The following is a 23,721-nucleotide window of genomic DNA, read 5'->3' as shown; positions in this document are numbered from 1 at the left end:
GTTTCTCTATTGACTATCCTGTCCATCTCACCAAGTCTGGTAGGAAGATGTTCAAAAAGGATATCCTGGTCTCCAACCAAGGCCTCCCTATTGCTGATACCTATATCAGCGCTTCTTCCAGACAGACCCTCACTGACATCCTCTTTGTAGTTCCTTCGCCAGACCTATGGACTCCACTTATGGTCTCTGTGCTCTCTTCTTTGTCGTCCTCTCCCATTAATGGTGAAACCCGTGGGAGGCACTCCTGGCCCCATTCCACTCCTCCAAGGTCATTATTAATGTTTACCTAAATAGCACCGTCTTGGTCCAAGGCTTTCAGGTCAACCTCCTCCTCTTTGAAAGAGGCTTCCCGTGCCTTATCAACTTCTTTTCCTCTTCTGCTGTCCCTTCTCTCCCTTCACCGCTTGCCTCCTTCCTCTGCCGCCTCTCTGGCTACCCTGCCCCCTCCTCCATCCTCCTCTGTCCTCCCGTGGGATCCTTCTACACTTCAGCAGGGAGTACCTCCGCCCTGTACCCCTCCCCGGAAGTCTTGCAAGGGTGGCAACCTTCTCCCCATTGCCACTCTGAACTCTCGCTCTGCTGTCAAACACTCCTCTCACATCTGCCGTCTCCTGGAAGAACTCGACCTGGATGTTCTCGGTCTCACGAGACATGGTTCACAGCCAGTTCTGTCACAAGTTTTGGCACTCTCCTCCCCGAGCCCAGACCCAACCGTCCCGGTGGGGGTGTAGCCTTGATCTTCCCAGAGTGGATACCTGCCTCGATCATTCCTACTCCTCCTTTGAATGCCTGGTCTGCAGGCTCTCGCTCTCTCCTCACCCACGCAACTCCTTCTCAGAGAACTCAACATCCACTTGGATGCTTCCTGTCCCTCCTCTGGACTCTTTTGCGACCTGGGCGCCCTCTCTTTCTCTCTCCCTCTCTCCCTCTCAGGTCATCCGGCCCGTGCAGCATGTGTCAAGTTGAGGCTTTCGCCGCCACTTTATTTCACCCTCCTGCACTTCTGGCTGACTCACATACACATTTCATCTGTAAAACCCAGGACATCCTGTCCACCATCTCGTCCTCTCCTCCTTCTCCCTCTACTTTCTCCCTCTACTTTCTCCCTCTACCTTCGGCCCCCCTCTGCCTTTCCTCTTTTCACCCCAGACGAGGCTTCTAGACAAGTATGATCTATGCAAGTCTCGTCAGAACCAGTTCTTCCCTGTTCATCCAAAACCATCAAGGACCACATTGACTCCCTCGTGCCAGCCTTGGCTGACTTCTGCAACCACTCTTTCGCCACTGGAAGCTTCCCTTAAGAAACCCACAGCCGACCCCTCATGTCCGGCTAACTATCGCCGATCTCGTTTACTCCTTTCCTGTGCAAACTCTTGGAAAAGCTGGCCACCTCCCAGCTATCTTCAGACCGAATCTGTAGGTTGTCTCCATGACCATCAGTCTGGCTTCAGAGAAGCTAGAAGCACAACCTGCTCTCCTGATCATCTGTGAAGACCTGCTCTCTAACCTTGATGCCAACCACCCCTCTCTGTCCTCATCCTCCTCGATCTCTCTTCTGCCTTCGACACAGTCAACCATACCATCCTGCTCAACCGTCTCCGTGAAATCCTGGGCATCACTGATCAGGCTCTAGCCTAGCTAACCTCTTTTCTCTCAGATCGACCCTCCCAGGTCCAACTTGGGTCCTTTCTTCATCTATCTATCTCCCTCTCTACCTGTTGTGTGCCCCAGGGGTCTGACCTCTTGCACTGGCTTTTCAACCAATACCTGGCAACTCTCGCCCACTGCATTGCCATTTTCTGCACACATTTCCAGTGCTACGCTGACGACAACTCATTTTCCGGCTGCCCTCTGCCACCTCCTCTCCCACTCTCATCTCTGATAGCCTAACTGCCATTCAGGATTGGTGTGCCGCCAATGATCTTTGTCTGAAGGCCAGCAAGACGGAGATCCTCCTCATCGGCACACCTTCACCATCCTTTCCAGTCACTCTCTGGCCGCCCATGCTGGGCCCTCTTCCTGCTCCCACCTGTGAGGCTAAGAACCTCAGGGACATCTTCAACTCCACACTCCTCCTCTCCTCACATCTCTGACGTCTCTAAGAAGTCAAACTAACAGCTGCACCTCCTCAGAGGTATTCTTCCCTTCTTCACCTTCCCCCAGAAGCTCACAGGCTCCAGAGCTCTGGTTCTCTCTAGGCTGGACTACTGCAACAGCCTCTTTCTAAACCTGCCTGCCTCTACTCTCCGTCCTCCGTCCTCTATAACTCATCCAGAACAGGACTGCAAGGCTTGTCTTTGATCTCAAGCCCAGGGATCGCATCTCTCCCAGTGGCAGCAAGGATCAAAGCCCTCTGCATTGTCCACAAGCCCTCCTGAGGCTGCAATACCTCCAAATCTCTTTTTGCAAATATCTTCCTACTCAAACTCTTTGCTCCTCCACCTCTAACTCCTTGAGGGTCAGTTGCTTCTCCAAGCAACAAGTTGGGGCAGATCTCTTTCTTCGGCTGGCTCCTCTCTCTGGAACAACCTCTCTGCCTCTCTGAGCAGAACCATCTCCGGTTCAGGAAGCACCTCAAGACCGTCCTCTTTGCGTCTGCCTGCTCTATTACTCTGCCCTGCTGATCTCCTGTCTGATACTGCACTGGTCACCCTCTGAATTCGGGCCCAAGTCCCTGCACGTCCAGTTGCACACCCGCACTGCCAATTGCCATCCTTTGCACTAGTGGTCTGTATCTGTGACCCTACAGTCCCCTTCCCGCAATTATTAGACACTAGCTGTCTGCACTTTTATCACATGCACTTGCCACCTGTTGGCCGCACTACTCGTTTGGATCGATTTGTACTGCACTTGCCCATCCCCCCCAACCTCTCCCAGCACTTTTCCCCTCCCCTCTCCGTTGCACTTGCGCGATCTCAATGTCACTAGTCCTAGTAAGATCATTGTTTGTCCTCCCTGTTTCCCCTCCCTTGCCTCGTTGCGCCTTGAAACACTTGTCTTATCATATCAATCCAAATAGAATTATTAAACCACTATATAAAAATACAAAATAGCAGAATCCATATCAGAATATTACATAGTATATAACATCCATGACGATTATACAGTAACCCAGTAGATCTGAGCTATATTTACACAGTTTAATTTACTGGTTTAAACATATCCTTACAGAAATTAGAGAGATTTTATGTCCTTGTAAGAGCCAGTCCCAAAAGGCTTTCTTGCTAATCGCCTTCGGGCTATGTACATAACAAGCGAAAATCTCTTGTCCTCTTCTTATGTAAGCAGGGGCAATATATTATTAGATGTTCTAGAGTTTTCAGCACCTCGGCGGACCTGCACACCTAAAACGTGCTTGATCGCTTGGTACATCTCCGTAGGGGACGATTCTTTCTAGATTGATTAGAAGATTCAACCTAAAGCTCAACAACAAACTCGTATAAAATCGGCAATATGGAAAAGAGTCCAAACACCCCTTACTGATAAGGGGTGTAGCGGCCACTTTTACTCTGTAAAAATAGGCAAATGCTCATAAAAAATAAAAATGGCGAGTACAAATACTCCCCCACCCACCCCAAAAAAATGTGGAAATGGACACACAGGAGCTTGTGCCCCTGCTTTCACCCAAATAATTCCATGGATGTGTTTGGACCAGTAGTTCATGTTGTTCCACATGAAGAAACTACTATAATTATGGAAGAGATCAAATGTATCTTTTAATATACATGAACAACTTTGTGCATTGTGTATTTATCACAAAAACATTTCTGTTTTACAGTTTTACATATGTTTACTTGTTTATAAAACACTCCCATTGGGAACGGGACTCCTGTTTTTAACTCTCTAAAAAACATTTTATTCCCAACTTTAAAAAATAGGGAGTAAAATACTCCCACTTTAAAATCTTATCTGTAGCTCTGGCGACACATTTGTGAATCCTTTGCTCATTTTCAATCCACTGTGATTCAAATAGTTTCTTCTTCAAGTATCGTGGAATGAGTTTATCTGCCATTAGGCCACAATTAAGGTAGCTAATAATTGATTCACACGAGTTACTGAAAATATTCAAAGAGCCAACCCTAAATTTCACAAAGACCCGCACTAGATCATACATCAGGGAGTCAGGGGATGCCTGTACAATTTTGACATATAGTTGTAGTTTTTTTTTTCAAAAGAATAAGTCTCCTAGCGTGGGAATCCCTAACTTGTGACAAATAACTAATATTGGCAAATAATTATATAAAGTCTCAACACATGTTTAGAAAGTTTTCCCTCAAACCTATTTAACCACTCATTTACTTGCAAGTTCCTACTCCAGGCCATAGGTGATGCAGAGAGTAACGTTGGTTTTATAAAGAGGAACAAGGAAGCATTTCCCAAATCCAATCATGAGTCTCCCATTTGAGCAATGAAAGATGCTAGTTTTGGTAATGGCAATATTAATTTGTGAAGCACCTATACACAAGGCAAGTGTTTCAAAGCGCTGAAGGAGGAAGGGAACAGGGGAAAAAACAAGTCATTCACAGCCCTTGAGTTTCTGAACAATAACCGGTCTGCCCAGACAGAGTAACTGCATATAATACAATTAACAGTGAAGATAACTACAAATATGTCCGACAATGATTCTTTAAATTTTCCAAGAGCATAGAGGCACCACCATGCAGGTAGGGAGACAGAGGAAAAGACAAACAATCTTCAAGGTATGGTACGTTCAGATCAGATCTTCAAGGTATGGTATGTTCAGATCATGCAAGTGCGCAGATAGTGCGGGGGAGGAGGACAAGTGCAATGGGAAGGGGGGGGGAGAGAAATCCAGATGTGCAGCAGTTGGTCAGAAACTGGGTTAAGTGCTGAGAGATGCCATTCTCAAAGGGTAATTGACAGAGTGCAGTAGCAATGAGGCAAGTGCAGGCATGAAGGAAAGTTTTGGAGGACTGACGAGGGTGCCGAGGACCTGTGAGACTCTGAGGTACTCCCGGCAGCCAGTCGGCATGCTGCGTGGAAAAGGAGGGAGATAGGGATAGAGCAGAAAGAGAGGTTAGCAGGGTAGGGGGAAAGAGGACGATGAGGAGAAGACATTCGTCTTAAGGAGTTTCCAGAACTTAAGGAGATCAGGCTCAAGACAGAGGGCGGCAGGGAGGCCATTCCAGAAGGAGTCCCCTGCTGAGGATAAAGATCTCCCTCCAAATCTCCGGTTGGAGAACCGGCTCGCAGAGGCAAATGTGCAGAGGGCTCAGGAGGAACCGTATTTAGGAAGGCATTGATGAAGATCGGTGGGTCCAAGGCAACAGAAAGCCTTGTGGACAATGCAGTGGGTCTTGAACTTGATCCTTGCAGCCACGGGGAGTCAGTGGAAGGATTTCAGCGCCGGAGAGATGCAGTCCCAGGGATTGAGGCCAAGGATAAATCTTGCAGTTCTGTTCTGGATGAGTTGCAGAAGGTGCAGAGCAGAGGCAGGGAGATTGAGAAAGAGGCTGTTGCAGTAGTCAAGCCTTGACAGAACCAGGGCTCTGGAGACAGTGTGCCTCTGGGGGAAGGTGAGAAAAGTATAAGTTACTCACTGTAGTGACTAACGTACTCCTAGTCCATAGCCCCCTTTCCTCCATACTGTATGGCCATCCCTCGCTAGGGATGGGAGACAGAACCTTCTTCACCAGGAAAAATCTTCCCCTTTAAATTTAGAGGCGCGCTAGGGTGCGGCCCTGGAAGCATGCGCTCCCCTGACTACACCCACGGGCGCCACTCCTCAGTCCCCATTGACGCATCGACAATATTACCATTACCCAATTACACCAGTTTCATTAGGATGTAGGATGGTGGGACGTATGGAGGAAAGGGGACTATGTACTAGGAGTATGTTAGTCACTACAGTGAGTAACTTATAATTACTCCTACGTCCCGTCCTCTTTCCTCCATACTGTATGGGCGTTTACAACTGAATGTAGCCCCAGAGTGGAGAGATGACCCTTCCTCAGAAAACAATTTCCTTAAATACTGCCTGCCCAAATGCTGCATCTGACCTGAAGCCGGCATCCAAACAGTAGTGCTTGCAGAAGGCTGAAGGAGTGGCCCACGTGGCCGCCCTGCTAATGACCTGCCACGGAACATGCCTCTGGAACGCAACTGCCGTGGCCTTGGCTCCAAAAGCGTGGGCATGCATGTTCAACGGAAGCGGTTTGTGCTGCCCCTCATAAGCCTCCTTGATGGCCGAAACCATCCACCTTGCTATAGAGGCCTTGGAAGCCTCATATCCAGGACATGACCCACCGAAGGTGACAGAGAGCCTCCGATTTGCGGAAGCTCTTAGTCCTGTCCAGATAGAAATTCAGAGATTACCTGACATCGAGACAGTGCAAGACCCTCTGAGCATCGTCCTTAGGGTCCGCAAAGAAGGTAGGTAACACTATGTCCTCATTTAGGTGAAACAAAGAGACTACCTTAGGCAAAAATGCGGGATGCGTTCTTAGGACCACCTTGTCTCTATGAAAGGTAGTGTAAGGCTCTGAATACACTACTGCCTGGATTTTGCTGACCCTGCATGCAGACGTAAGACCCATCAATATGGCTGCCTTAATGGTGACTATCCTGATGTCTGCGGACTCCATTGGCTCAAAAGGCTTGCGCGGCAAGAGGCGCCCAACACTACGTTGAGGTCCCACACAGGGTGTGGCTTCTTGAAAGGCGGGAAGAGCCTGGTGAGGCCCGCCAGATATCTTTTAACCTCTGGGTTGGAGGATGAGAAGACCTCCTCCGAGTTCCGGTAGGCTCCGATGGCCACCAGATAGGTGCAGCATGCGTCTATCTGCACCCCTGAGTGTGCGAGGTGCGCAGAGAAGGATAGCACATCATCCAACGTGCAAGTAAGAGGATCAACCTCCTTTGAGTCCACCCATTGGCAGAACCTAGACCATTCGCTCTTGTACTGGCTTCCTAGTAGCATCGCTTCTACCACCCTGTATGATGTCTAGGTTAGCCTGCGACAGACCCAGATGCTTTAGTGTGACCTGCTCAGGAACCACACTGCGAGGGCTAACTTCTGCAGGGCGTGGTGGAGGAGCCTGCCTCCCTGCTGTGATAGAAGATGAGCTGGGCCCAATGGAAGGTGAATCGGCGGCTAGTCCGAGAGGTTGAGCAGTTCCGAGAACCATTGTCTCGCAGGCCACCACGGAGCTATCAAGAATGAGGTGAGGCGTCGCGACTACCTTATTTTGCAGATCATCTTGTGGACCAGGGTAGTGGGAGGAAATGCATATACGTTCATGCTGTCCCACTGTAGCTGTAAGGCGTCACCCAGGGATTAGGCCCTGTCCCTGCCAGGACGCGATGGGCTGCCCCCATCTGCTGAAGATCCCCTGAAGAACCAGATAGTTCAATTGCCACTCGTAATTGTCTGCCCCTATCCTGCTGAGCCTGTCCGCCTCCAGGTTTGACTCCCCCGGGAGGTGGATCGCTGTCAAGTGTATGTTGTTGACCAGAGCCCAATCCCACATGCTGACCAACAGGGTACATAGAGGAGGAGACCTGGTGCCACCCTGCTTGTTGATGTAATACATGCTGGTGGAGTTGTCTGTTTGAATGAGGATCATCTTGCCGCTGATAAGCATCAGAAAGGCTTTGAGAGCCAGCCAGATGGCCTTCAGCTCTAGCCAATTGATATGGGCCCTCCTGTTCCTGAAGAGACCAAACTCAGTGGACGCTGCGGTGGTCCAGGGTAGCTCCCCAGCCCTCCAAGGAAGAGCGCGTGGTGAGGATAACCTGCAGTGCTGGTTGACAGAATGGTCTGCCTATCCTCAAGTTGCATTCTGTGCTCGACGAGACAAGGTGCTGGTGGAGAAAAGGAGGAATGCTGACTAGTTCCGGCTGGGAACCACGCTCCTGACTCCATGAGGCTGCGAAGTGCAGCTGTAATCTTCTCATTTTGAGCCTTGTGTAAGGCACTGCCAGTAGACGCGCTCCTATGATACCAAGGAGGTGCTGGTACCACCATGCTGAGGTCGCCGCTCTGCTGAGAAAATGACCCGTGGCCCTCTTGATGGCTGTGATCTTGTCCTCAGAGGGAAAAGCTCTCTCTGAGCTTGTGTCCCAGATAAGGCCCAGGAACGCCAGACTCCCGTCGGCTGCAGCTGTGACTTCTTGAGATTGATGGAAAATCCCAATTCGTGTAGCGTATTCATGAGCGTGGAGGAGGTGTGGTGGGCCGCCTCTGGGGAACTCACACTGACGAGCCAGTCGCCTAGGTACGGGTAGACATGGGGCCCTGAGGAGGGCTGCCACTGCATACATCAGCCTGGTAAAAACCATGAGGGCTGAATTAAGACCAAAGGGTAGAACCTTGTATTGGGAATTGAAGCGCCCGATACTGAACCTCGGGGAGGATCTATGAGGCTGCCAAATCGAGACGTGTCCTTCAGAACCAGGGCACACATCCAGTCTCCCCTGCACAGAGTCCCTGCAATAAGCACTAGCGTAACAATCTTGAACTTTTGAAGAGGAAGGTAAAGGTTCAGGGTGGAAAGGTCCAACACCTCCCAGGGCAGCCTGGTTCTATACATATATAGACAGACAGACAGACACACAGAGCTCCCCCATCCCCCTTTCAGTCTCATGCCTTCTTTCCCTCTGAGGCTAGGGCTGAGGAGGGGGGACTGAAAGAATCCCTTATTCCCCACCTTGTGTGGGGAGCGGCGGTACTGACTCGGAGAACGGCCCAGCTGCGTGGACCTTCGTTCCTTGCCTGAATGTGCACCGGAGGTTCTGGAAGGAAGTCGACTATTTCCCGACAAAGCCTCTGATTAATGGCTGCGAGCATGGCGTCTGCATTAGACTGACGAAGGTGCAGTGAGGCGTTAGAATAAACCTTCTTTCCATAAGCCTCCAAGATCATCTCCTCCTTGCCTAGAAGCGTCAAAGACGAGGTAGCCGAGGATGACTGGGGCTTGGAGTAGAGTGAGGCCGCGGCAATCACTGACGAGTGTGGCTGAGGGTGTGCCGGAACCAAGAGTGGATCCCCCTCCAATTGCCTGTACTTGGCGTCGAGGTGCTGATTGGTAGGCTGCGCTGAGTGGGGTTTAAGCCATCCCTTTTTGGCGAAGGCGACTACGCTCATTTCCATCTGGATCCCTGTTCTGGCCGCGGGGCGTAGAGTGAGGTCCTCGGCCTAGACCCCTGCCTCAGGTTCTTCAACCTCGGGTTGTGGAAGCCCCACGTATTCGGCCAAACTTACAAGTCATTCATGGAAGGCCTTGGCTGAAGATGGTGCGTCGGGTTCCTCCTCCTCGTTGTCGGTGTCCACCAGGGTGTCTGGCTGGTCTGACGCCGGAACAGGAGTGCTGGGCGCCGAAGGCTGAGGGGTGGAGCCCGGAGCCTGCTTTGGAGGCTGGTGTGGGACCACCTGAACTGTAGGAGGCAGGGAAGCTGGAATCGAAGGACCCGCTGTGGGCAGCTGGGGCTCTGGAGCCATAGGAGGAATTACTATAGGCGCAGGTGGGGGGAATGGAGGCAGCACGTCCCTGATGACATCCCAAAGGATGGCGCCCATCTCAGGGGACCTCATGAGCATGAGGAATTTCTCGCAAAACCTGTCTTCACAGGCTGGTGGGTGGCAGGTGGTATTGACGGAGTAGTGGGTGGCCGCTGAGGCGTGTGCATACTCTGCCTTGCTGGTTGCGGGGTATATCTGCCGTGCGACACTGAAGGATAAGCTGTAGGCTACATACCTGGCGAAGATCAGTCCCACCTGAAGACTCAATCTCCTACCTGCTCCCAGAATGAAGGTGGTGTCCGACGACCAGCAATTGTGCAATTGTGTCAGGCGGCATGCCACGTGCCCGAGTCGTGGTGCTTGCCTGGCTGGGCCCGGCCTCTTCCTGGTGGTGGAGCTTGAGGCCTACCCTGCACCTCAGGACGAGGCCTGGTAGGCATAGTGCCCTCAGCTGTGTCACTGGTAGTGCAGAGTACAGGAGCCCCCTCAGACATTTTTCCGGTAATAGGGCGTAGCCCCTCGGGTGGACACCCGGTAAAAGAACCTTGCGGTCCCTCAGTACTGTCTCCGGAAGGATCTAGCGACCCCTCTGCCTGACAGTCGGTAGCTGAATGAGCCTCAGTACCTGTGCTGGTGTGAGAACCTGAACGGTCCCTCCTGCTCTGGCGTTTAAGAAATGAGTCGCCCTTGCGGGGTGCGATGGAAAATAGCGGCCCTACCTTGAGCCTTGACCTGTGTTTGACGAAGTTCTTGAAGTCCTCTGGAGGAGACTTCTCGAAGAGCTCCCTCTACCGAGCTATCCTGTTCGATAGAGCGTGAGGTGTAAGCGCGTCACACGCGGTACACCCCTCCCAGCTGTGCTCGGGGAAAGGCAGCAGAGGCATAAAGCGTGGGGTCTGACGTAGGGAAGAGCCCGTCGCAGGCTGGATGCCTGCTGAAGCCCGATGAAGTCAACATGCGCCGGGGAGTGGCACCAGAGGACCGAGTACCTGATTAAAGACAAAAGACAGTATCCAGGGAAGAGCGTGTGAAATGACAAGGCCGATGCAAAACCCAGGAGCGCTGGTCAAAGCGGTCCGTTCTCGTCGAGGCGGAAAAGAGGACTGCAGAGTGGCGCCAGTTGGTGAAGTCAGGGGAGCGCATTTGAAGGGGAAAAAGATTTTTTCTGGTGAAAAAGGTTCTGTCTCCCGTCCCTAGCGAGGGACGCCCATACAGTATGGAGGAAATGGGACGGGACTTTGGAGTAAGGAAGAGTACCTCTGAGAAGGTGCAGCTGGTAGTTGGACTTTTTAGAGAGGTCCGAAATGTGAGTGGAGAAGGAGAGAGTGGAGTCGAAGATGACCCCAAGGTTTTTTGCCTCGCATGTGCATGCCGGCGCAGGACCAAGGGAAGCCGGCCAGAGTGGGAAAGCAGGAGTCTCAAAGCGAACAATCTCAATCTTATTGGCGTTGAGGCAGAGGTCGTTGGCACCACACTATGACTGAATTGCGGACAGACAGACAGATATGAGCGAGGTAGAGGAGGTGGCTGAGGGTAGCCTGAAGGAGAGTTGTATGTCATCCACATAACACTGGAAATTAGAGGTGAAACTGGCAGTCTCACGTGCCAGGGCAGCCATGTAGACATTGAAGAACCAGGGGGGAAAAGTTAGAGCCCTGGGGGACGCCGCAGGTTGAATGAGTGATAGTGGAGAGAAGGGGCCCAAGTTCCACCTGGAATGGGCGGTCAGACAGGAAGGTGGTTAACCACGCCAGAGCCTGACCAGTGATTCATAGGGTGTCACAGAGACGTGCAATCAGGATGTTGTGGTTTACTGGGTCAAAGGCAGAGGAGAGGTCCAGAAGAATCAGGACAGAGCAAGTGTTAGTGTCAAGATTTAAGAGCAGGTCTTCACTGGTGTTCAGAAGAGTAGTTTCCGTGCCTCTGGATGCTCTAAAGCCAGACTGATGGTGGTGTAAGCAACCAGCAGATTCACTGTGAAGGGTGAGCTGGGAGATAGCCAGCTTCTCCCGGTGTTTGCCCATGAAAGAGGTGATAGAGATGGGGCAGTAGTTTGCTGGAATTGAGGGGTTGGAAGAGGGTTTCTTTAGCAGAGGGTGCACAAGGGAGTGCTTGGGAGAAGTTGGGAAAACTCCAGTGGCAAAATATAGATTGCAGAGTCATGATGTGCTGCAAACAACCTTTGTCTCAATGCCAGCAAAACTAAGATTGTTCGCATTGGGACACCTGCTCACGCTTTCCCCCTCACTCTGGCCGACCTCCCTTGGCCCTGCTCCTACCCCCACCTATGAGGCCAAAAACCTTGGGGTCATCTTGGACTCCACTCTCTCCTTCTCCTCTCACATTTCTGACATTTAAAAAAAGGTCTAACTATCAACTACACCTCCTTAGAGGCACTCTACCTTTTCTCACTTTCCCGCAGCGGCTCACTGTCTCCAGAGCCCTAGTTCTCTCCAGGCTGGACTTCTGCAACAGCCTCTTCCTCAACCTCCCTGCGCCCTCTGCAACTCATCCAGAACAGAACCGTGAGACTTATCCTTGGCCTCAAGCCCAGGGACCGCATCTCTCCGGTGCTGAAATCCATTCACTGGCTCCCCGTGGCTGCAAGGATCAAATTCAAGACCCTCTGCATTGTCCACAAGGCTTTCTGGGGCCTGGGACCTACTTACCTTCAACATTGCCTTCCTAAAGCTCTCCGCTCATCTACCTCCAAACCTTCTGCGAGTGAGCCGGTTCTCCAAGCAGAGATTTGTAGGGAGATCCCTTTCCTCAGCAGGTGCCTCCCTATGGAACAGCCTCCCTGCCACCCTCCTCTTGATCCTGAAATTCTCAAGTTCTGGTAACTCCTCAAGACCTTCCTCTTCTCCTCTTCCTTCTCGCTCACCCTACTCTGCTAACCTAGCTCTCTGCTCTCCCTCCCTCCACACAGCTTATTGACCGGAAGCCTGGTGTACCGCAGAGTCTCAAAGGTCCCAGGCACCCCTGCCAGTCCTTCTAAACTTGCCGCAAAGCCCTACAACCCACTGCACTTGTAATAAAACCCTGAGAGTTTCTCTCTCCCCTATTCACCATTCTCTATCGACGGGGCGCACTTGGTCCCCTGCCCCTCCCTTGTCCTCCCGCACTGCATGATCTGGTACAGCTCTGCATGAAGATCGTTCGGTCTGTTCTCCCTTGTCTTTGCCCTTTAATGTGCACTTGAAAAAAAATGCAGAACGCCGGCAGGCCCGTTTGCTGTATCCAAACTGTTAAATGTATCATTCACTTAATCTGCCTATACAGACCGTTATTGTTTCAGGATTTCAAGGGCCCTGAGCGACTGTTGTTTTTCCCCATGTTCCTTCCCTCCTTGAGTGCTTGCGTATGTATAGGCGCTATATAAATAAACATTACCACATTACCAATGATGGCGAAAAATAAAACTTCATTCATACCGTCTTTGCTCAGCAGCCTACTCAGATTTATACACCGACAGATTAGTTTGTGATTTTTGCACATTTAACTAATCTCTATAAAACAAGAGTTATTTCAGATGCATATTTTTGTACACTTTTTACAAGACTATCTCACTCCTGAGATGAATCAAATATGATAATCCCAGAAACCCTGGCCTGGAACCCTTCACATGTGGCCAGGGTAAAGTAGACGCTTACTGATCCGGACCCCGGGGGTGGTGTTCTTCAGGAGAAACACATGAGAAGGGAACCGGGTCAGGAGAATTGGGAGAACCCCTCTAATAACTTCCCTAGAGATCTACAGTTTTAATAGCTTACTGTAAAACTGAGGTCTTTTATGAAAAACATGATCAGAACATTGCATACTGCAAGTCCCACAGTGTCTTAAGTACTGTGACTAAGAGGAGCTCAGAAGCCAAAAACCGCAAAGTGCAGTCTAAGGGTTCCAAAGACTCACACCCGAGTGGGAATTTTGACTTGTGCGATCTGAATGGCACCTGGCCTAGTAGGATCGCTATCTCCGTCTTCCCTCTGGTCCCTCTCCCGAGCCGCATCGTGCCTTGAAACACTTGTGTAAAGACACGTTATAAATGCCATATCATATCATATAAAGCCTCCTCAAGCGCAACCTGAGGGTGGAGGAGTTACCAGTCGAAGTTGCAGAAGCAGAGGACAAAAGATGGCATAACTGCCACTGTTAATGCAGAGCACGGTTCTGAGAGGGTCTTCTATTCAGAAACCCTCAATTGCAGAGGTTGCGCAGTGGGAAGCGGTAAACCGAGAAGCCGTCCCATGAGAGAGATAAGCTCTCTTCATAAGGTTCCCTATTCCGGTGGCTGGAGAGCAGGAGGAGCAAGACAGGCTCCTTTCCCAAGCAGCGCAGGGTGTCGGAATACGGCCGAATCGGTCCGAAGTTCACAAGAACAAAGAAAAGACAGCAGCAGCAGCTCGATCAGAAGTGTATGGAAAAGCCATTGAGTTTGCCTAAGATAGGAAACTCCGGAACGCTCTGTAGTCGAATGCTGTCCGCTGAATATTATTTTGAATACTGAACTAATGTAAAGAAAGTTACCCGAACAATATAATCAACTGAAAAGACAGCAAGAAAAGAAATGTTACAATTTTCATTGTCTAGACAAAGAGGGGGCAATATTGAAAGTGTTTAAAGACTTGCATTCCCAAAGTAAAAAGGGGGCAATTATAAAGAAAAGCAAAAACAATCACTGCCAAAGTAAAGAGGAGGCAATCATTTGGAACACCAAGAGTCCGCATTGGCAAGATAACCAGAAAACAATATTACAGGGAAATTGTAACAATTATTCCCAGAGCAAGGAGGAGACGATATTTATTCCTTACACCAACAAGCATTGCCTAAGCCAAGGAAGGGCAAATGTGATAGAGACATTAGCAACAGTTTGATGTGGAGTTAAGAAATAAAGAGTGGCTGGAGAGAAACCGTACTTGTAAAAAGTATCAAGGAAGAGAGCAATATAACCTGCATTGCCCGTGGCAAATAAATCAGTGGAACAAACAGCACCAAAGTGTATTGGGTCCTGACAGAAGAAACTGTGAATCTTAAATGTTGTTTAAAGTCAAAAACTTTGAGAGTGCTGAACGAAAACCTTACCACTAAGTACTGGTAGTAGTGCTGGAGTTTAAAGTCCTGGCAGGTTAGTGGACCAGGAAGAAGATATTAAGGTGCTGCATTGTGGTTAAAGGTTACAAAGGAAAGAAAGTGGCAAGACCACTGTGGCGTTTGATTAATTGTGGTAAAAACCAGAATTGTGAAAGTGTTTTTGTTGTCTAAGAAGAAAGCCATTCTGACAAATCATTATAAATCAAGAAGAAGTGATAATCAAATATTGCAATTTGAAGATAAATATTTTTCTTTCGTTTTATGATAACTTTGTTAAATGCCAAGTGAAAGACTTTTGGAGTAAGAAGAACTTTGCGAATATAATTTTTCTATCTAAGAGGAACTTTATTCTTTGAAACTTTTGTTAAAAATCCTGCTTTGAACCTAGGGAAGGGAATCCAAACCAAGATAAGGATATGTTGGTATCAAGTTTATGCTGATTATAATTGTTGTTTCAGTTCAACTTGAAAAGCCATCTCTAACCTTTATGAGTTTAATGTATGTATAAGTGTGAGGGATAGATTCCTTTGATACAAGTGTTTTCCTTTAGTTTCCTTTTGATAGGCAGGGAAATCCTCTTTAGGTTAGGGATAGCAAGACGTTTTTCATGCCCTTTTGAGTTAATAAAATGCCTACTTGTGAAAAGCCATAGTAGTCTGCCTCGCATTTCTGACCCCTCACACTTCTCAGTCCTAGAGCCACTCCAGGCAACACCACCAGAGGTTAGTTTGCCAGAGATTTATTTTTTTCACTTCTAGAAGTAATGAGTCTTCAAGGGGACTATAAAACCATGGGAATGGTAGAGGAGGTTTTAGAGTATGGGATTCTAAAGAAGGGGAGGAGGTTCAGAGCCTACATGAGGCTTTAACCCAGTGCTCGACACCAGCACAAGCGAAAAAAGTGGCGAGCCTGCTAGGAACTTTATTCCAGACACTGGCGCAGACCAGTGTGAAGAGAGGAGTTGGAAGTCTGTTGGAGGAAATATCCCGATAACAGGTAGTGTCCAGCTCAAGAAGTGAGACAATGGCAGAGACCAGCTAGAAAGCAAGAAAGTGAAACCTGTGGAATCTCTCGGGATATGTATGAATCACAGGGGTGAATCGGATTAAGGGCAGAGGGAATGGCCACGATCTTGTGTGGGGTTTTATCCCACAACCTGGAGAACAAATTAGAAGAATAGTTAGCATGAGGCTTTATCCCAGACCCTGTCAGAAATAAGTTTGGGAAGAAAGGTTAGAAGTTTGCATATAGCTATTCCTCAGACATTGTCAGTGGCCGTGATCTCAGATCTAAAAAGGGAATATGAAAACTCACTGGGTGTGGAGGTTCTGCCTAGGAAAGCAAGGAGAGAGGCAAGACGCCTGCTTGGGTTTACTTTTCAGGATGAGGCAGATGAGACCCAGGAAAGGCAAGAGGGTTAAACATCCTGCTGACCTTCTGAATTACATTGCAGTAAAAGCCGGGATCTAGAATGGTGAAGACCTGGTTGGACAAGCTAGGAATCCTCTGGGCCTGCAGCAGATTCACAGCGTCTGAAAGCCTTGGATGAGGAGGCTGGCCCAAATATGGGTTAAGGTAACACAGCCGGTCCACAACCTCTAGTAACTGTGATTTTGGGGCTATGGGGTGGGTGCAGGGGTGGACGTAGAAATACTCCCTGGTAGCACAAGGTAATATCAAGGCAAGGGGGGATTGAATTTCCTGCTGGTAACAATGTGCTATTGTTAAGCCCTGGCATCTGAAAGAGCAACCCACGGACAGAGGATGAAAACTCTGTGCCAAGAACACTCCAGAAACCAAGAAAGAGACTGAAGCAGGATGGGCACTATAACCCTGGGACTGAGCAGCCAAATAGTGTTGGGTGAATTATTACTCAAATAGATAGGCCAAAGAAGCAAACTGGGTGCAATAACCCTGAGACTATGTACCTTCCATAAGTAATGATTGACAAGGACACTAAGGCCCTCATTACAAGTTTGGCAATATTCCCGTGATAAATACGCCAGAATACCACCAAATGGAATTACCATTACTGCCACTTCGTCCGGGAGATTTACCGCCAGATTACAAGTGGTGGCAGGTGGAGTTAGTACCCATTTTTGGAGTCCATAGGACTCCTTGGGGATTTCAGTGGGATTAACACCAGTGGTAATTCTGCCGATTTTTGGCCGGAAAGTTGGAGGATTAACCTACAGCATGATGCTGCAGGTAAATCCTCTACTTCAAGGCCAAACTCTTGGCAGAGCGGGAAAAGGAGAGGTAATTGTGTTATCACCACTTTTTTACGCTACACCATACTTGTAATGACCCTCCCCGCCCCACTCCCAAGTCCTTTAGATAGGTCCTTACACTGGTTTAGCTCTTCACCCTGACACTCTTCGTAAAACTCACATTTTAGGATGTACTGCATTCCCATAGGGCATCCACTACACCATGTTAATGTAACCTCAACCAAGTATTTGCTTTTGGACTGAGAGACAATCAAGGGAGAATACTCCAAGAAACTGATCCTTACACTGGACACTAGAGAGACCTATGACCTCTGCAGACCAATGTTTCAAACACTATCATTTTGACCAATCCTAGTCAATGTTTTGGTTAGTAAGACCCAGGTATGCCCACCTTTTTCAAGAGGGGTTCTTTAACCTAACCTGTGGAGCCAATAAATATATTGATCTGTAGTTTGGTGTTCCATTGAGGTCGTCATGACAGAGAACGCAGCCATCTCCCCAAAACAGAAAATGTACAAGAGGAGGCAATTCCAGGCTTGGGCAACAGGCGGGAAAACCGGAACTTGTGTGGCCACTGGTTACATATGGATAGATGGAAGGGAATTGGTGCATAAATTCAGCAAATCCGCAATACATTTCTCAAAGTGGCATCTCAGCAGCAGTGGGCAATCACAACCAGATTTGGGGTGTTGTGGAGTAAAGGAAAATTAAATACTATCATGAGGTTCCATTAGAGCTGTGATGGTGGAGGATCCCTTCCATTCAACCATATGATATGATATGGCATTTATAACGTGCCTATACACAAGTGTTTTAAGGCGCGACAAGGCAAGGGAGTGGAAAAAGAGGGGGGACAAAAACAACGATCTTACTAGGCCTAGTGACAGATCGCACAAGTGCAGGGGAGCAGGTAGGGGAGAAGTGCCGGGAGTGGCGGGGGGGGGACAAGGAATCAGGAAACAACAAATAGTGCAGCCAACGGGTGGCAAATGCTAGGGTATGAAGTGCAGACAATAAGTGGCAATAAGTGCAGGAGAGGGGACTGTAGGGTTGCAGATACAGGCCACAAGTGCAGGGGGTGCCATGAGGCAGGGCCTGTTTGCAGCTGGACAGGCAGGAGGGACCTGGGCCCGAATTCAGAGGGTTGCCAGGTGACCAGTGCATGTGTCAGACAGGATATCAGCAGGGGAAAGGAAGAGAGAAGGCAGAAACAAAGAGGATGGTCTTGAGGTGTTTCCGGAACCGGAGATGGTTCTGTCAAGTTTCAGAGAGGCAGGGAGACTGTGCCAGAGGTAGGCACCAGCCGAAGAAAGAGATCTGCCCCCAACTCGTTGCTTGGAGAAGCAACTGACCCTCAAGGAGTTGGAGGTGGGGGAGCGAAGAGCTTGAGAAGGAAGATATTTCGGTAGAAAGATAATTGGTGGTATTGCGGCCTCTGGCCCCAGAAAGCTTTGTGGACGATGCAGAGGGTCTTGAACTTGATCCTTGCCATCACTGGGAGCCAATGAAGACATTTCAGTGCTGGAGAGATACGATGCATGGGCTTGAGGCCAAGGACAAGTCTTGCAGTCCTGTTCTGGATGTGTTGTAGAGGATGGAGAGTAGAGGCAGGTAGATATAGAAAGAGGCTGTTGCAGTAGTTCAGCCTAGAGAGAACAGGAGCTCTGGAGACAGTGAGCTTCTGGGGGAAAGTGAGGTAAGGAAGAATACCTCTGAGGAGGTGCAGCTGGTAGTTGGACTTCTTAGAGACATCTGAGATGTGAGGAGAGAAGGAGAGTGTGGAGTCGAAGATGACCCAGAGGTTCTTAGCCTCACAGGTAGGAGCAGGAAGAGGGCCCAAAGTGGGCGGACAGAGTGAGAGGAAAGGAAAGTGCTGGTGAACTGATGAGGAGGATCCCAATCTTACTGGCATTAAGGCAGTGATCATTGGCAGCACACCACTCCTGGATTGCGGAAAGACAATCCGGGATGAGAGAGGGAGAAGAGGCAGCTGAGGGGAGTCTGAAAGCGAACTGTCATCCTCATAGCACTGAAAGTTGGAGCAGAGAGCAGCTATGTGGTGGGCGAGAGGTGCCAGGTATTGGTTGAACAGCAAATGAGAAATATTAGACCTCTAGGGAACACCACAGGTAGAGAGAGAGAGGAGAGGAAGGACCCAAGTTGGACCTGGGAGGGTCCGTCAGAGAAAGTAGGTCAGCCAAGCCAGAGCCTGATCAGTGATACCCAGATTATCACGGAGCCGGTTGAGCAGGATGGCATGGTTGACAGTATCAAAAGCAGAAGAGAGATGGATGAGGAGAGAAGGTTGGCTAATATCAAGGTTTGAGAGCATGTCTTCAAATTGCAGGCCGTCTCCTTTGTACGGGCCATGGCAACCTTACAGGACTTGCTTCCTCTCTACTAACGTCGTACACTGGTCTGTCTAAATAACCTATATGTGTTTTTGCATGCAAGTTTTATAAAGCACAACCTTCACTGACAAGTATCGAATAACTATGGAGGGGCGTAGAATAGGAAAACTACATAAGGAAGTACCATCCAAGGAGGTGATTCAAGAGTTTTCAGTCGTTTCCTGAAAGGAAGAAGATTGTTTAACTTCCTAAGGACAGAGGGGCGCTTGTTCCACAGTTTAGATCCCAGGTGGCAATAGTATGGCAGCCTGATATAGCATTCAGAGAGGCTAGCTTATCCGGTAGCTTGGAAAGCTCATCATTGAGATGTAGAAATAAATTAGGGTCATCAGGGAGTAACACAGGAGTGGGTTGGGACATTTTGTGATCAAGAACCACGCCTTTGGCAAGACCCTTCCAATATTGCTGAGCAAAGCTTAATTTCTGATGTCTCTTGCATGCGCAAGGCAACAGTATGAAATATAGCAAGGCAATCAGAACAGGTCAGATAGAGATATTTTTGGAAATGAGGAAAAGATCTGGACCAAGACATGTCCAGAAGAATGAGTTGGAGATGTTATTAATGCCTGAAGACCAATGTCTTCCAAACTGGTCAAAAGAAAGCAGACACAAGGGTTGGTGATCAAGCCAATAATTGAAATCAGAGAGCACCAACGTGTATTATAAATCATAATTTCTACTATAGATTTCGAAATAGCATTGGATAAACCTTGTTTTGGGCTGGATTAGTGAGAAAATGTAAGAGGCAGATTTAGTTTGTTGTCATCAGATACAGTAAGCAGGAATCAGCAGAGAATCAGGGGCTTCATGTTTTTTAATGACTTAAAATTAAATAATTAAAGGTGCATTGCAGATTTGAATTGAACCCACTGCATCATTCAGGTATATATAAGGCTCAAGGAATTAAAATAAACTATACACATGTTTTTGCATATATTAAATTGGACTAAATCTCAATCTTACCGTCCTTGTTGGCAGCAGTAACCTTGGCAGGATAAAATCGACAGTCAGACCAACAAGCCAGTACCTGTTGATTTACACGAAACTCCTGCAATATAAACATTTATTTTCTTAGCACATTTTCAAATGTTGCATATTTACACATAACAAAACAGGCAATGTATACACGAAACTGCAATAAAGATCTATTACTTCAAAGAGGTGCTACATAAAGAGCAACTTGACTTTCCCCCACATGCAATAATCCATATGTGTAAGTACCTGGGTTCACCACTGAATAGCAGCATGGTTAAATGCATATAGGCAGAACTGAAGGGACAGAGGCCAATGAAAACACAAAGAAAAGGCAGCACTTCAACAGATGGTGTGGAAACGCCAAAACAGCCCGGCAAAGTGATAGCACAGACAGGGTGACAGCACAGACTCTGCTAAGACTATGTATGTCATGCCGCAGCCAGCCAGTGAAATTTGATGTAAAGTGGTCTTGCATAACATACTTCTACCATTTTATCAGCCACATGGTGGGGTTTAGTAGGATGGGGGTGAACAAGTGCAAAACATGTGGTGTTGATTACAGGCCGGAATAGTCTGAGTGCCCATACGATTCCAAGGGTCTCATCAGGGGTTAGGGGGAGCAATAAAAATGCGGCAGTAACGCTATTACTGCCATATTACTGCTCCGCCCAATCCCAAGTTTGGGCGGCAAGTAGCAGATTTAGCTCCAGCTTTGAGCTGGAGGTAAATCTTGCCACTTTCCACCCATTTGAGGCGCTTTTACTGCATCGCTATTATCGCCAGCAGTAATATCGCAGATACTGCCCCACAGAGTCATATGGACTCTTAACAAAATGGGAAGTAAGAGCCTTACCACAACTCAGTATCCGGCACTAATAACTCCGGACCGAGTTGCAGTAACGCCATTTGCGTTGGCGGTATCCCGGCAGTTTTACTGCCGGGATACCGCCAAACCTCGGATGAGGCCCTAAGCGTTTTGTAAAAAAGAAAAAAAAAAAAAAAAAAACACTTCAGTTATAGTATTTATCTGGAGGGAAAAATCCGAGATCACTTAACTGCTGGTGCGGAGACACCAAGAGAGCTACTGGTCTGGGGTGGGGGTATATGGTATGGCTAAAAATGTTGCAGGCCGTATAGTGACCTCCGAGCACCCTCTGCCCTGGTCAATGTAGCGATGGTGCTAATAGAAGGCAACCTTGTTGTGTCATTGGGGATTCGCCAAGTATACAGTTTCTTTTAGCCTTTGTGCCCGTCCAAGAACCTAGATCTATTTTACTACTTAGTATCAATAGACACCCTTTGCTTTCATTGCTAGGACCTACATTAAAACTGCCTGTGGAGGACAGATGCTGCAGAATATGTAAGACTCCAAAGAAACTAAAATCGTCCAGCCATGTACTAGTAACAGACTAGGACCAATGTATTTAAGAAACTTAGGGAAATATGTACATGATTTGGATGCCATTAAAGATCTAACATTCTGGCCAGAGTGGCTAAGCAGCCATGCTGTAGAGTCGCTTTTCTAATAGCTCCTGCTGATCTGTGAAAATCATGTCCTATAACGCAGGCCCCAGCACGTGTTGAACCCTATCGGCGCCCCTCTAGATGAAGTGTGTGGGCACAAATGGATGTAAGCAGACCATCAGAGGTGTGATCATTACTGAGTAGACCTGGGCCAGCGACGGACGAAAAATGATGACGGACGCTCGATATCAGACAAAGCTACACGTCATCAGAACCCCGTTGGTCGGAGTACTCCTGCTTTAAATCCATGGTGAGGACTGGTCTGCAAGACTAGCACCGAGGGACCAATGGAGTGGCCTTCGCTGAGCGAGCGGACGCACTTCACGTAAGGAGGAGGAGCCCAGAAGTAGAACGGCACAGGAAGAGTACCGGAAGACGGGGACAACCAGAGGTACCATACATCGTCGGGCTGGGGGTACGGAAGCTTGAGGGACAGACTGCCCTACACACGGCAGCGTGTGGGATAATTAGCATAAAGGCCGGGCAGGCTCTCGGTGTCGGTGGAGGATGCCCTTGGACGATTCCGGACCCCCCACATAATAGCTCGAATACCGGCTTAACCCGGTAAGCAAGAGCTGAGGGCACCGGCGCTCTGCAGGCAAGCAGAGACAGAAACTGGCCCAGATCTGTAACGGGTGGACAATATGGCATACGCTCCATGGACAGTAGCTGAGGTGGACTGAACAACATAGTGAAATCGAAATTCATGCAAACACGGTCCAAGAGAGGGGGGTGAAAGATATATGTCCAAATGCAATGACTCACTTTAACAATAATTGGACAAAAGGGGACTGAGCCGTTCACACACTAACGTCAAATAAGCCAATATACTGCAAGATGCTGAATTAAAGGATAGTTCCGGGACTTTTTTTTTATTGTCCCTACGGTTCGGCCATGTGTTTTTAAGCATAAATCGGTAGATCGTAGAAAACTTTCCTATGGACCTTACCTATGACATCAAATGTTTAGAGAATATTCAGCGATTTGCATTTTTATTTGCTCACGTTCCAAAAAGTTCGTTTTGAGGCACGCGATGTTCCTTTGCTGTACACAGGGTCTTAGATCATCTCACAATACAGCGCCACAATTCGGAATATGAAACTGTGGTTTAAAAGCAAACGGCAAGATTGTACATTTGGCAAAGTACATTTATTGGACATCAAATGTTTAGAGAATATTCAGCGATTTGCATTTTTCTTTGCTCTCGATCCAAAATAGTTCATCTTGAGGCAAGCGATGTTCGTGTGCAGTGCACAGGGTGTTGGTTTACGATAAAATAAGCTCTTCGGTCGCACTGATAATCGCATGGCTGTTCCAACAACGAGGCACTAGGCCACCACAACGGTATGTATGTTGCATTAGTACCGCGTAAGGGCATACTTGTACTTGGCGATCGTCCCATAAAATGGTCAGGGTGGTAACGTTGTTCACGCGGAGAAGCAACTGGCGGTTGTAAAAGCCATCCGCCGGTGTCTGGTACTCGTGACACAGACAATAATGAAGGATGTACCCGTTTTAAAAACATAAAAAATGAAATTAGTCTCACCATCAGATCTTTATTAAAATTATTCATTTTATATATTAGGTCGGGAAATTATTTCATAGCTAGGACAGTGCAACTGGGTATTATACGTCATTTCCAGTAACCCACCTCCTCTCCTCTGCCTTTTTCAGAGCCGCCTGAGCGCCAGTGGACCACTTCGTCACTGATATGATATAATATGGCATTTGCAACGCGCCTATACACAAGTGTTTCAAGGCGTGGCGAGGCAGGGAGGGGGGGGGGAACAAGGAGAAGACAGACAACGATCCTACTAGGCCAGGTGTCATTCAGATCGCGCAAGTGCAGGGGTAGGGGGAAGGTAAAAGTGTAAGGGGAAGGGGAGGGGGGAAGTGGAGTACAAGGTAAGTAGCATAAAATAATAAATACATAGGGCCAGCTGGTGGCGAGTGCAAGGTAAGTGCAGAACAAGTGCTGGGAAGGGGGGGCTGTAGGATACTGAGACAG

General features: G+C 48.5%; 1 protein-coding gene across 3 annotated transcripts in view; it reads right to left on the bottom strand.

The window, feature by feature from the left end:
• Positions 1-23,721, bottom strand: part of PHF20 (PHD finger protein 20) — a 2,392,123-nt gene that overhangs the window by 2,040,520 nt on the left and 327,882 nt on the right. For all 3 annotated transcript variants that reach the window (XM_069652246.1, XM_069652248.1, XM_069652247.1), the window contains exon 4: positions 20,178-20,262. In XM_069652246.1, the coding sequence (XP_069508347.1) occupies positions 20,178-20,262 (85 nt within the window). The remainder of the gene's footprint in view (positions 1-20,177; positions 20,263-23,721) is intronic.

This window comes from Ambystoma mexicanum, chromosome 3p, assembly GCF_040938575.1.
Source record: "Ambystoma mexicanum isolate Mex_15411 chromosome 3p, UKY_AmexF1_1, whole genome shotgun sequence".
In the NCBI taxonomy this organism is placed as follows: Eukaryota; Metazoa; Chordata; class Amphibia; order Caudata; family Ambystomatidae; genus Ambystoma; species Ambystoma mexicanum.
The sequence above is the reverse complement of the archived record's forward strand: the minus strand, read 5'-3'. Positions and strand labels throughout refer to the sequence as shown.